Consider the following 13,492-nt stretch of genomic DNA (forward strand, 5'->3'; position numbering starts at 1 on the left):
AAAGCAATAGTAATGTATCTCTGTCTCTATGCCTGTTTTCTCTCTCATCATGATTTTATTTCCATCCCTGTTTTGCTGCAGCACCAGGTCAGTTATAGTGGGACGCTCGGTTACACCAACCCTGAGATGGAGGTACAGGATCCAACCGCCATGGGCTCTCAAGAAGGAACAGCGTAAGTTTTGCCTGCTAGATTAATAAAATGTGATAACCTACTTAAAAATCTCACCTGAAAGTTTAACCTAAAAATCTAGCTTTGTGAAATACTCTGACTTCAGATGGTGAGGCTGTGATGCTTTACATTAATTGTATTTAATAGTACACCAAAATAAAACTAATGACATGTCCAGTGGCAGTGACTAAGAGCTAATGTTACGTACACTACCATTCAAAAGTTTAGGATCGTTTTTAGTTTATGTATTTTTGAAAGTGCTTCCATATAGTGTTTAATTGTATTTATTTGCTTAAATTAATACTTTTATTCAGAAAGGACACATTCAGTTGATCAAAAGTGACAGTAAAGACTTTAACAACAGTAAAGTTTACATGTACAAAAAAAATTCTTCCAAATAAATGCTGTTCTTTTGAACTTTCTAATCAACAGAGAATCATGAAAAAATGTTTCACGGTTTCCAAAAAAATTAAAACGCATAATCATTTACAACTATGATAATAAGATTAAATGTTACTTGATCACTGAATCAGTATAATAGAATGAGTAAATTACATTTTAAAATCTATTAAAATTGAAAACAGTTATTGTATTGTAATTATTGTAATACTATTTCACAACTAGGGATGGGACGATTACCGGTTTCACGATAAACCACGATAAAATCTCCTGGCGGTTAGTATTATCGTTTAAAATTTAATTATCATAAAAACCGTGTTTGACTATCGTGATTTTGAAAACTCGCGGTAAATCCTGTCCAGCCAGAATCAGTCTGACGCAGGCGCGACGCGAGCAGGCGCGCAGATGCAATGTTGTTTTTTTGCGCGAGAAGACATGGCGGAAGGCAGTGACAGCGCACGGGAGATTTTTCAGCCATCCAAGAGGACAAAATCGGAGGTATGGTCGTATTTTGGCTATTGCAAGAGTCCCGAGGGCAATTTAATCGAGGATGGGCACCCTGTCTGCAAACCTTGCAAGAGGAAAGTCGCTGCAAAAGGGGGAAACACGTCAAATCTGCTAAGTCATCTAACGTTACGTGACAACCACCCACTGAGTTTATTTTTACCTTAATAGCACAACTAACTTGGGCAAATAATTAGCCAAAAAATTTATTGGAGATGAATTATTTCATTATCTCACTTGTAATTATTGCAAAGCTTCCGCGAAGAGAATAGTTTTACAGCAAGTGGATTTGAGCCAAGACGAACGAACATATTCAAACTATTAAGGGTGACATTTAAGGGATAGGCCTAATGTATTGTATTCATTCATAGTAAACTTATTACAGTTTTATTTTTTATTTTTTACCACAGAAATAATTTCAGGGACATGAAATATTGAATTGTGATTAACTTAATGTTTTTAAATCTTGCCGGTTTATAAATCCATTATACAAGTTACATTGTCCAAATCAATCGTAAAGTAAATGTGATCACTTCAACAATATTGTAGTAGTATTAATACTAAATTACTCTGATTTAATTTTCAATTCAATACAATCAAAACTGAGACGCAAGACATACACATTTGAATGAAACCAGAGATCGCGTCCACGGTGATCCGAGACATGGATGTGCGCTGTGTAGTGCGTTGCTATTTACAACAGTCATTATAAGTATTCCAGTAGTTTAGTCACCCTGACCCAACCAACATATTTTGTTCATTTAAAGTGTGTGAGTGTGTGTGAGAGAAAGCGATTTATTATTTATTAATAATAATAATATTCAGTCATACACACATCCATAAGTGTTATTATCATTATTAATGATAGGGTTTAATGACGGGTTCATTAAAACCTGCACTAGGAAAACTTATACCTCTCACTCTCAGGGCTCCATGTTAATGTTAATATAATGTTTATGCTTAAAAAAGTGCATATAGCTGCTAGCCTGCTAATTGTATTTTTTGTTTGTTGATTTTCAAATGTTTTCAGGGTGAGCATCAGTTCTTTTTGAACATTTCCATCTCATTTTAACAAAACCGTGATAATATTGATAATCGTGATAACTTTGGTCACTATAATCGTGATATGAAATTTTCATACCGTCCCATCCCTATTCACAACATTACTGTATTTTTACTGTATTTTTGATCAAATAAATACAGCATTGGTGAGCATAAGATACTTCTTTCAAAAAAGAACTTCCAAACTTTTGAACAGATGTGTATTATTTTATGAGACAGGTGTTAAAATGAAGCCAAACAGCTCTTTGTTAAAGCAAGTGAGTAAATGTCACTGACTTAGCTGAACACAGTGAATAAATAATTGAATAGAAAAACAGTCTCCCGTTCACACAAGACTTGGCTTTCTATCCCCTTTAGCTTTGCCCGCATTAATGTCTACAGCCCAGCCAAATCCACGTTACTCTGCAAATTTTGATCTAATAGGCTTAAGGGGATGATTGATTCCTTTAACAGTGAAAATGGAAATAATCTAATGTATTTTATTGGCCAATTATGGTATCATGTCAGTCCTCTGAGAACTCTGGAAGGGAATGAAGGATATTAATGCTTTTGTGGAGCAGTTTAAATGTGAGCTAGAGCATCAGTTGCAGATTAAAGAAGTTTTACTTATTTGTTCTTTATATCTGGATGGACTAATCCATCGACTCCTTATACATCAGTATGCTTTTTACAATAGTCCTTATTTTGCCAAGCTTTTTGTTTAATTGAGAAAGCCCTGTGAACTGTGTGTTTGTGGACTAACTGGACCAGTTCTGCAGAAGCAGTTACTCAGGGTCTGTTTTACTCATGTGTCATATTGCGTAATAAGAAACAGTCACCAATAACAGTATTTCATAATGCTAATAACATTGTTGTCATAGTGGCAAAATGGTTTCCCATGACATTGTAAATTCCAGGTTGTTGTACATTAACCCTCTGGGGCGCGTTTTGCTCGATTTTTTTCACATAGCAGCAAAATAGGCTTAAAATACTCCTTTTTTATAAGTCTGTATGACCAGAAATGACGAAGACATTCAGCAGTTTATTTTTTCATATTTCTTGTGTCCACTTACAATCGAAACAAAACATTGTGCTTTTGTAAAATAAAGAAAAAGAAACAGGGTGTGCTTTCTGGCTCTCCGTGACCGTAAACTTTTTTTTTTGGAGCACGTCTCTAAACTTAAACAAAACTCAGCGAATACTATTCACCCAGGCATGAGCTATATATCTTTATAATCATTTAAGTGTGTACTTTTAAATGGTCTAATTCATAACAAAAACAAATGTTCTCTGTTTATGTAATCTATATGAAAAGAGAGAGATGTCAGTCGTTCTCATATCAGCTCATTATCTTTTAATTTTATCATGCCCACTGAGAGCGCGCAATATTCAAACGCAAATGATCTGAGGTGATACATGCATATATTGCTATAGCCTACTGAGATTTGTTCTAATCGCGATATACACTCACCTAAAGGATTATTAGGAACACCTGTTCAATTTCTCATTAATGCAATTATCTAATCATCAACCAATCACATGGCAGTTGCTTCAATGCATTTAGGGGTGTGGTCCTGGTCAAGACAATCTCCTGAACTCCAAACTGAATGTCAGAATGGGAAAGAAAGGTGATTTAAGCAATTTTGAGCGTGGCATGGTTGTTGGTGCCAGACGGGCCGGTCTGAGTATTTCACAATCTGCTCAGTTACTGGGATTTTCATGCACAACCATTTCTAGGGTTTACAAAGAATGGTGTGAAAAGGGAAAAACATCCAATATGCGGCAGTCGTGTGGGCGAAAATGCTTTGTTGATGCTAGAGGTCAGAGGAGAATGGGCCGACTGATTCAAGCTGATTGAAGAGCAACTTTGACTGAAATAACCACTCGTTACAACCGAGGTATGCAGCAAAGCATTTGTGAAGCCACAACACACACAACATTGAGGCGGATGGGCTACAACAGCAGAAGACCCCACCGGGTACCACTCATCTCCACTACAAATAGGAAAAAGAGGCTACAATTTGCAAGAGCTCACCACAATTGGACAGTTGAAGACTGGAAAAATGTTGCCTGGTCTGATGAGTCTCGATTTCTGTTGAGACATTCAGATGGTAGAGTCAGAATTTGGCGTAAACAGAATGAGAACATCAGGGTGTCCGCGGGGTTTTAAAAAGTATTAAAAGGTAGTAAATCAAATTAGTAAAAATTAAGGCCATCAAAAGTTATTAAAAGGTATTAATTGCCATTTTACGAGGTATTAATTTTTGTAATGATTTTTTTTTTTGCAAACTACGGGATAAACGGTTGTCTTAGCACTGCTTCGCACGCAAATTCCATCTGCACGCAATATATCGGGGACGATTGACAGATGCGTAAGGCCTATCATTAAAAAGAGACTGAAAATCGACAGCAATAAAGAATCCCGCTCGATCACCCTTCCACTCCCGCGGCGCGCGTCTGAGTTCATATAAGCGAGGACATTAGTCACGGTACTTCTGACTCCTGAAGGTAAACGGGCTGGGGTGGATGTGGAAAGTTAAAATATAGTTTTTAGTTAACTTAATCTGGATTCGATGATCACACGGGAGTGATCACATGGATTATCTTAAAATACTCCGTCATTCATGGTCACTCAGAGGAAAACATCATTCAGCCATGCAAATGATAAAATGCTCAAGTAATGCTGAACAATAAATCGAAATAAAATTAAAATCGCTATGTCTTAGTGATTTATGAAAGTTCTGTAATTTGTGGATACTGATAAACGCGAGTCTGGAGAAACGTAGCCTACAGGCTTTTATTTATTCATTCTCAGTGTTGAGAAACGTAGCCTGCATGTGTTACGTTATTGTGTTAATAACTAAAGTAGCCTACCTAATTATGTTACATATTTATTTTGTATGAAAACTAGCGCGTTAGTTACTTATGGATTAAAAAGTAGCCTACTCTATCAGTGCTGCGCGAGCTCTCTCTCTCACAAACACTGACGCGCGCGCACAGAGAAGATCATTGTAAAACGAAAATTGACGGTTCAAGTTTAAAATTGGTTCTTTCTTGTGTTTTTTTTTCTGTCAAAATGTCAGAAAGCATTTTGTATTAGCCTATCCATCCGTGTATTTAAAATTCTTTAAATGACGGATGCTTTTAGTTAACGCAGCACTCATTATATGTCGGATTCGTCTTATTCGAACTTATAACTTGATATTCTTTTTAGAATAAGTGATTCGTTTTGCTATTATTGGTCCTGTGACAGGACTCCTGTCTATTAATTGTCAACTGTTTTCTATAAATAGCCTACGTTTGTATTGGCTGACGTTTATTCAGCTAATGCGTGTCCAGGGTCCTTTGACAGCATGTCACAAATAGAAGGCCTTTTCCCTGTGGGATTTAGTATCAAATTTGGATATTGGAATAATAAAGTAGCCAATTTAAAATAAATAGACCCTACACACAATGTTACTGTTTTTTTTTTTATACTGTTTTCTAGGGGTTTATTAATTTTAGACTAGTTGACCAGCACACATTATATGCAATGCAATATTAATCATGAATAAAAGATGGTGTTGAGCAGTATTGAAACTTTGGACTTTCACTGTATATTGCAGTGAAATTTTGGATTTGGGTCGAATTCAAAAAACGTTAGAAGTCAAAACTAGAATTATGAAGATAGGCATGTGTTTGTGTCTTGCATTCTCAAAAATATATGACCCCTAAAAAAAAAAAAAAAAAAAAAAAAAAAACCTGTTTCTTGTCACACACTGATGGTACTCAAAAAATAATTTCAAGGTTGGCAGGTCTGTTAATGGTTAGAAACGTGTTGCCGTAAACCTGCAACTCAATGGCGTGTTGGTTTTAAAAAATATTGAGAAGGTATTAAAAATGGTATTAAAAGGTATTAAATTTACCTCTATGATTTCTGTATATACCCTAAACATGGATCCATCATCCCTTGTTACCACTGTGCAGGCTGGTGGTGGTGGTGTAATGGTGTGGGGGATGTTTTCTTGGCATACGTTAGGCCCCTTAGTGCCAATTGGGCATCGTTTAAATGCCACGGCCTACCTGAGCATTGTTTCTGACCATGTCCATCCCTTTATGGCCACCATGTACCCATCCTCTGATGGCTACTTCCAGCAGGATAATGCACCATGTCACAAAGCTCGAATCATTTCAAATTGATTTCTTGAACATGACAATGAGTTCACTGTATAAAATGGCCCCCACAGTCACCAGATCTCAACCCAATAGAGCATCTTTGGGATGTGGTGGAACGGGAGCTTCGTGCCCTGGATATGCATCCCACAAATCTCCATCAACTGCAAGATGCTATCCTATCAATATGGGCCAACATTTCTAAAGAATGCTTTCAGCACCTTGTTGAATCAATGCCACGTTGAATTAAGGCAGTTCTGAAGGCGAAAGGGGGTCAAACACAGTATTAGTATGGTGTTACTAATAATCCTTTAGGTGAGTGTATGAATGTATCAATGTATCAATGTATCTTTGCATTCTTGTGTGACACACCTGAATGAAAGGCTCATTATTATACGGGTCTTTGTCTTCTCAGGTGAGAACCACCTACTTGTACATGAGGGGGTTGGGCCGTTCACGCCCCCATGCATATTGCCTTTCCAAACAAAAAAAATGTTTTTCACAATTTAAAACAATCTCTTGTTTTATGTGAATGATTAGGCAGGATGATTTTCAGATCATTTTGAAACAAAAAATCTAGGCGACAACATCCATTAGTCAAAAGTCTTGTGGACACATATTTAGTATGTTTTGTGGCCTTATTTCAGAAACTTTAATTTTGAGTTTTCTCAATAACCATGCATAAACAATATTCTCTCAAAAATACAAACATGTACATACATGTTGCTCACATATTATGGTAGCCCTGTTTGTGCTAAAAAGAGTGTAATTTCACCTGTGCCATTAATATGTTTATAAGCAACTGAAAAAAGCACAAATGTCAGGGCATGTCAAAACATCTCAAGGACCCCAAACCCAGAGGGTTAAAGGCTTCACAGATGCATTGCAATTTCTATTCAGTAACAATTATTGAGACTATAACAGTCTGTTAAAAAAGTAAAAAAAAAATGCTAAAATAGCTCAAAGCTGTAACTGTAAATATTATAAAATATTACTGTTGGACATTTAATGGTGCTCCTGAGCCATGAAGTTATTTGAGATATATATATATATATATATATATATATATATATATATATATATAATATTCTAATGCTCAAACCTTCTTGTTAGCTGGAGTGTCTGGAACAGGTAGCAGGAACAATGACATAGAGCTACATGGGCGTAAATTTCATCTAACAGTAGGGGGGGACGATAAACATAAAATTTCTCGAGAGCAAGTTTTAAAGGGGACACAAATAATACAGCCAAAATTGTACTTGTAAGGATATGCGTACTAGGGATGGAAATTAACTTTTTTGTCCACCGGCCACTGTGGCTGGTGGATTTCAAAATCTACCAGCCACTCAATGTTTTTACCAGCCACTTTCTTGTTTTTAACCGACAATGTGTAACTGCATGTGAAAATGAATACTACAAGAATACTTAAGCAGTTTATTTAATCTCAAGTCTCAATGAAATACTGACATTTTCCCTTTCTCTCACCCTCGGCCTCATCCACCTAATCTGTCATTTATTTTTGTTTTGATGATAAATTGAGCCAGCCTCCAAAAGTAATTAACCTGTCCTGTGATTTTTTTTTTCTCTCACACAACACTCTCCAGACACGGATTTATGAGCTATAGTATGTTGGTTGCCTTTACATTAGAATAATATTTAATATAATCTAGATATGAAATGGAATAAATAGCATTCAATACAAAATGTATATGTCTCATATATTGAAATCAAGTTTAATGTGATAACATATTTGCTTTGTTGTGCATTAGAACCACATCAGGCATTACAAAATAATTTATTGAAGCATCCAGATACTTCACCACGTGACAGCAGCTAGGCTCCTGATTGGTTAACGCGGCGCGAATTGACGCCAAAGTTCAGATTTTTCAACTCGGGCGGCAGACACGAATTCGCGTCAAACGCGTGAATGCACAAAAGCACTCAATAAAATCATGCGCGCGGAACGCGTCAAACGCTCGAACTTGCCGCGCGAATGAGGCGTATTCGCATCTACCACGGCGCGCTCTACACCTCATTCGCGCCGCAGGAATTTTTTACGCGCGTAACGCGTCTTTGCATTGACTTAACAATGAAATCACTCGCGCCAGACGCTCTATTCTCGTCTGGTGTGAACGCACCATGATGTTTTCTCTGCAGACCTCTACGCCTGCGATGTAACGCCACATTTTTGTTTGAAGGTGTGCCTCCTCTAAAAGTGTCCGCCGTCCGGGTGAAACAGTATGCTATTTTTATTTACCCGCCACGGTGGCCGGTAGGTGAAGCGAGTTTACCCGCCACAACACAAAATCACCCGCATTTGGCTGGTAGCTGGTGCTAATTTCCATCCCTGATGCGTACACAGAGGAAAGCCTTGCTTGTAATTATTAAATTATCTTGCGTCCTCCACATAGTATTTTAGGTTTCGTCTGGAACAGAGGACGTCTCTTACTTAGATATTCAACTGCAGCAAGCCCACTAATCTGCCACTTAACATCATGAGCAAATCCCAACACAAATATCTACAATATTAGCCTAATATCAGTTCACACATTCACACGTCTTATCGCCGTTATAATCCCTAACATAGCAGACTCATTGGTTATCATTTACATTTACATTTTACATTTATTCATTTAGCTGACGCTTTTATCCAAAGCGACTTACAATTGCTATATATGTCAGAGGTCGCACGCCTCTGGAGCAACTAGGGGTTAAGTGTCTTGCTCAGGGACACATTGGTGTCTCACAGTGGATTCGAACCCAGGTCTCTCACACCAAAGGCATGTGTCTTATCCACTTCGCCATCACCACCCCATTGATGGCGAATTTTTATCATAAAATTTTTATGATAAAAATTATCATAATTTTTATTTCATTACTAATAAAGAGAAAAATCACTTCATCCTATGTTTAAAGTGAATAAAATAGCCATGACAGCCTATTTACTGGAGGACTACTGAAGAACTTTGTTCTCTACCACCGGACTTGTGTGTATAGGTGTGGTAAAGGGGCAGGGTTGTCAGATTTTCACAAAACCTGCCCAATTGCTATGCAAAACTATCCCAATCGCTTTCTGGGGGGAATTTTTTTTTTTGGTAGGGTTTCCCTGGTAAAAATTGTATTCAGGGGGGTAAATAATATAATAAAATATAATAAATAATAATATTGGCGTTTTGGTGTCGCTTCAACCCGTGGACTTGAAACATTGTAAACGCAGCCCAATTCCGCGAGAAAACCGCAGACTTGGCAACACTGTTTAGGGGGAAAGCAGGGAGTGAACCATAGCACTGTGAGGCAAGGTAGGGGGTCCTCAAAATGTTTCTAAACTTAAAACGTTTTGCCCTGTTTGCATTTGTATTGTTTTACTACTTACACAATTATTTTTTAAGTATATATTATTATATTATTTACAATCCACAGCATGGTTTTTAATGATATTTTTATCATTGCCCCCCAACCCCCTATGTATTCTGCCTATGTAGAGCTAAAGCAAGGTGAATTAATGTGATTGCATGTGGACGTCAGCCAACAGTGGCAAAGCAGTACTATGATCTTACAGACCGACAGTCATGCTGAGTGATCAGTGATTCCATAGCATTTGGAAATGGTTTGTCACTGCATTTTGTCATTTGGCTCTTGGCTCTTTCCACTTTTAACAATCATAAAAAATTATCATAGGGAACAGTGGAAGTGTTGTCTTTTGAAGACATAAGCCGCTTTTTCACCGTTGGGCCAAACGATTCTAAGAATGTTAAGGAACGGTTCCAGTTGTGTTTCCACTTGAGCCTGGTACGACACGGCACGATACGATTACAAACCGTTCTCGGCCTGGAATTCTCAGCACGATTGGCTAACCGCGCTGAACCGTGCTGCTAGAATGCTTGTAAAGGCGCTTTTCCACTGCATGGTACTACTCGACACGACTCGGCTCGCTTAACTTTGTCTCGGTTTGCTTTTCCACTGCAGTTTAGTACTGCTTCAAAGGGGGTTGGATTATAGACTGATCGTTATAGTTGCGCCGCTACCTCATCTACTGACCACGATAAAGCCATTTCTTTTTTCAAGTTGCGAGTGACAGTCGTTTAAAGCAAGTCGTTTAAAAAAGTTGTGTGGACAAATGATACTGCAGTGGCTGTTGCTGACTATTTAAATCTAGTGGGTTTGGTGTCTCGTGTTGCAAATCCAATGATGCTGATAGTGACGATTCTCTCTGACCAGTCAGTGATCTGCAGCGTTTACACGTCACATTTTAGTATTGGTACGGCTCGCTTGGATCCTTAATCAAGGTGGTACTAAAAAAAAGTTCCAGGTACTGTACACAGTGGAAGCCACCCCCCCCCCCCCCAAAAGTTAGCCTTTTCCACTCACTTTTCCACTAGCCTTTTCCACTTGATCACTTGTCTGTTGCCTGGCTACCAGTTTCTCTGTAGCTGGTTAAGCGCTATTTTAGCAAAGTAAACACAAATTAATAAAAAAAAATTATGAAATATCTGATCATCCTCCGTAACGCAGACGCTATTTACATCTCATATCTTCAGAAAACACTACCAACACTACCAAGACTGACGCTTTTGTATTACATTCACTGATCTATATAGAGAACTGGATTGCTCATGATGTCATAAAAAGGGGAGCCACTGCGCCGCTATATTGGTATTCCCTAGTAAGCTCACACTTTCTATTAAATAACTAGGAAATAATGATTTTACTGAAAAAACATTGCCCAACGAGACACGTCCTAAGCATGTAAATGGTTGGGAATTTCCCCTGCTTCTTAAAGTTACGTTCATATTCATTACAATAGTGAACATCAGCTCGGCAGGTGGATGAGACACTTTAGCATGTGTATTACATGTCAAAGTCCACATTCTGAAATCGGAATAAAGATTTATGCCTTGTAACCTGAAATCGAACCTATTCGTACAGTAGGCTAACGGCAAATGTTTCAACAACGATTTAGTTAACAGCATGCATTTCGAATCAGTTAATGATTTAAAAGATGGTTCAATTAATAATTAGTTCAACAACATATAGCCTACATAACACTTTACTCATATGGAAACTATACAGGTGAAACTCGAAAAATTACAATATTGTGCAAAAGTTAATTTATTTCAGTAATTCAACTTAAAAGGTTTAACTGATATATTATATAGACTCATTACATGCAAAGTGAGATATTTCAAGCCTTTATTTGTTATAATTTTGATGATTATGGCTTACAGCTTATGAAAACCCCAAATTCAAAATTAGAATATTGTGAAAAGGTTTTCATAATCATCAAAATTATAACAAATAAAGGCTTGAAATATCTCACTTTGCATGTAATGAGTCTATATAATATATTAGTTTCACCTTTTAAGTTGAATTACTGAAATAAATTAGCTTTAAGCAAAGAGACCATTTTGGCCCGACAGTGGAAAAGTAGCTATTGTCTGTGTTATAACATTTGAAGTAATAAAAGTCACTGTAAAAAATGTTGTTTGTGTACAATACATTTGAGTAATGCGTGTCTCTCTGCAGGCGTTACGGCAACGGCCGGGTCAGAGGCTCGTCTGACCATATGGGTGAAGAAGGGCTCCTCCCTGCTGTCTTAACCGAGCACGAAGCATCATCTCACTCGCACAAACACATACAGGTAGGACCAGTGGTTAAATTGGCTTTTATAGGGAGGGGGAGCCCTTTACGGTTAATGGTCATCATTCAAAATCGCGCCGTAAAATGACTTAATGTGTTTTTACACCAAAGAGGCTCTTTTTCCACTATTAATGTGTAGGGTTGAGTACATATTAAACAAAGAGAAATACTTTACAATTCACTTTTTTTTTACCTTTAATGTTAACAGACAGCAACGGACTTCACCCTCGTGAAATGTATGAAATTGAACATGTTTGAAAATATTGATTGGCAAATATCTTTTAAAACAAGAAAAAATGTTGATTTAAAAGAATCAGGGCCAATTTCTTTGGCAGTTTGTTGTTTGATTTAATCACACCGACACGCAGGGCCGTACGGGGATTTTTATAAATAAAAGTTCCAAAATATGATCTTGCTAGGGGGGTTTGGGGGCATGCCCCCCCAAGAAAATTTTGGTTTTCCTGATCTCAACATGTCCATTTTAAGGTGTTTTGAAGGCCAAAAAAAAAAAAAGGACAACAGTAGCTTTAAAAGCATGTCAGTGGTCAGCATGAAGTAGACCTATTTGATCAGATAACAGATTCTTTAACATGAGAATTAGAATTCTTTAACATGAGTTTAAATGTTGCAATGAGTGATCCACACTATAAAATGGAAATGCAGAATGTTTATGCATATTGTTGACAATACACAATCACATATTCGAAACGGGAATGTCCTTAAATAAGAAATGATTCAAGGATTATTTTGTAGATGTTACATTTCAAACAAACGCCAATGCAATCATTCTGTGCCCAGAGGCATATGAGCAATTAGTATGAGCATCAAAGATCAGTTTCAGCTACTTTTCCTTTCCTAAATTAATCAATATTTTTGGACTAGCTAATCTGTTCATTTAATCAATGGTTCAATTGTTCACTCATAAAGACAGTCACTTGTCGCCGCCTTCTGGCTTAATGATGCAAGTTGCTCAAACACGAACAAGCGGAGTGATACAAACAGTGAAAAGTCGAACACATTCGAGGTAACGTTATACAATATATTACAATAATAATGGCAATATATTTAATAGGGTGCTTGTGTTGTTAAATTGAGCTTATAGTATCCACTGTCTTTGATCAAACTGAGTATTTCTGTCGATCATTTAAAAGTTATATCGACAAACAGCTGTTTAGATTAGCTACTTGCATCTTATCTCGCACGGTATGCCCGTTGTGAAGCGTCGCGTTGGGATTCGCGCTAGGCTTGCGCTTCTGTGAACATAAATCCCACTTGCTTTGATTGGACTCAAACATTTTGACATTGACGAGCGGGTGAGTGCTGAAGCAGCTCAGACGAGAAGGTCAGTTATCGTTGCGATGGGCGAATCATTGCAGCACCAAATTCGAGTTAATATTAGCCAATTATTTCATAACTTTCATTATATACACTCAACAAATTGTATATATGGTGCTGAAGGACACGGAGCTGAGCTCCGGCAGGGTGTGTTGTGGACCCGAGGAGGCGGAGCTGCGCTCCGGTGCGCTCCGCCCCAATTTAACCTATGGGTAGGACACCTCACAACCACCAGACACACAAAATTGATTTTA

The 13,492-nt window shown here is 37.6% G+C and overlaps 1 protein-coding gene across 3 annotated transcripts in view; it reads left to right on the forward strand.

Moving 5' to 3' along the window:
• Positions 1-13,492, forward strand: part of zdhhc1 (zinc finger DHHC-type containing 1) — a 32,065-nt gene that overhangs the window by 13,320 nt on the left and 5,253 nt on the right. For all 3 annotated transcript variants that reach the window (XM_056265336.1, XM_056265334.1, XM_056265335.1), the window contains exons 8-9: positions 82-173; positions 11,790-11,904. In XM_056265336.1, the coding sequence (XP_056121311.1) occupies positions 82-173; positions 11,790-11,904 (207 nt within the window). The remainder of the gene's footprint in view (positions 1-81; positions 174-11,789; positions 11,905-13,492) is intronic.

Source organism: Rhinichthys klamathensis, unplaced genomic scaffold (genome assembly GCF_029890125.1).
Source record: "Rhinichthys klamathensis goyatoka isolate OS25496 unplaced genomic scaffold, OSU_Roscu_1.1 h1tg000232l_1, whole genome shotgun sequence".
In the NCBI taxonomy this organism is placed as follows: domain Eukaryota; kingdom Metazoa; phylum Chordata; class Actinopteri; order Cypriniformes; family Leuciscidae; genus Rhinichthys; species Rhinichthys klamathensis.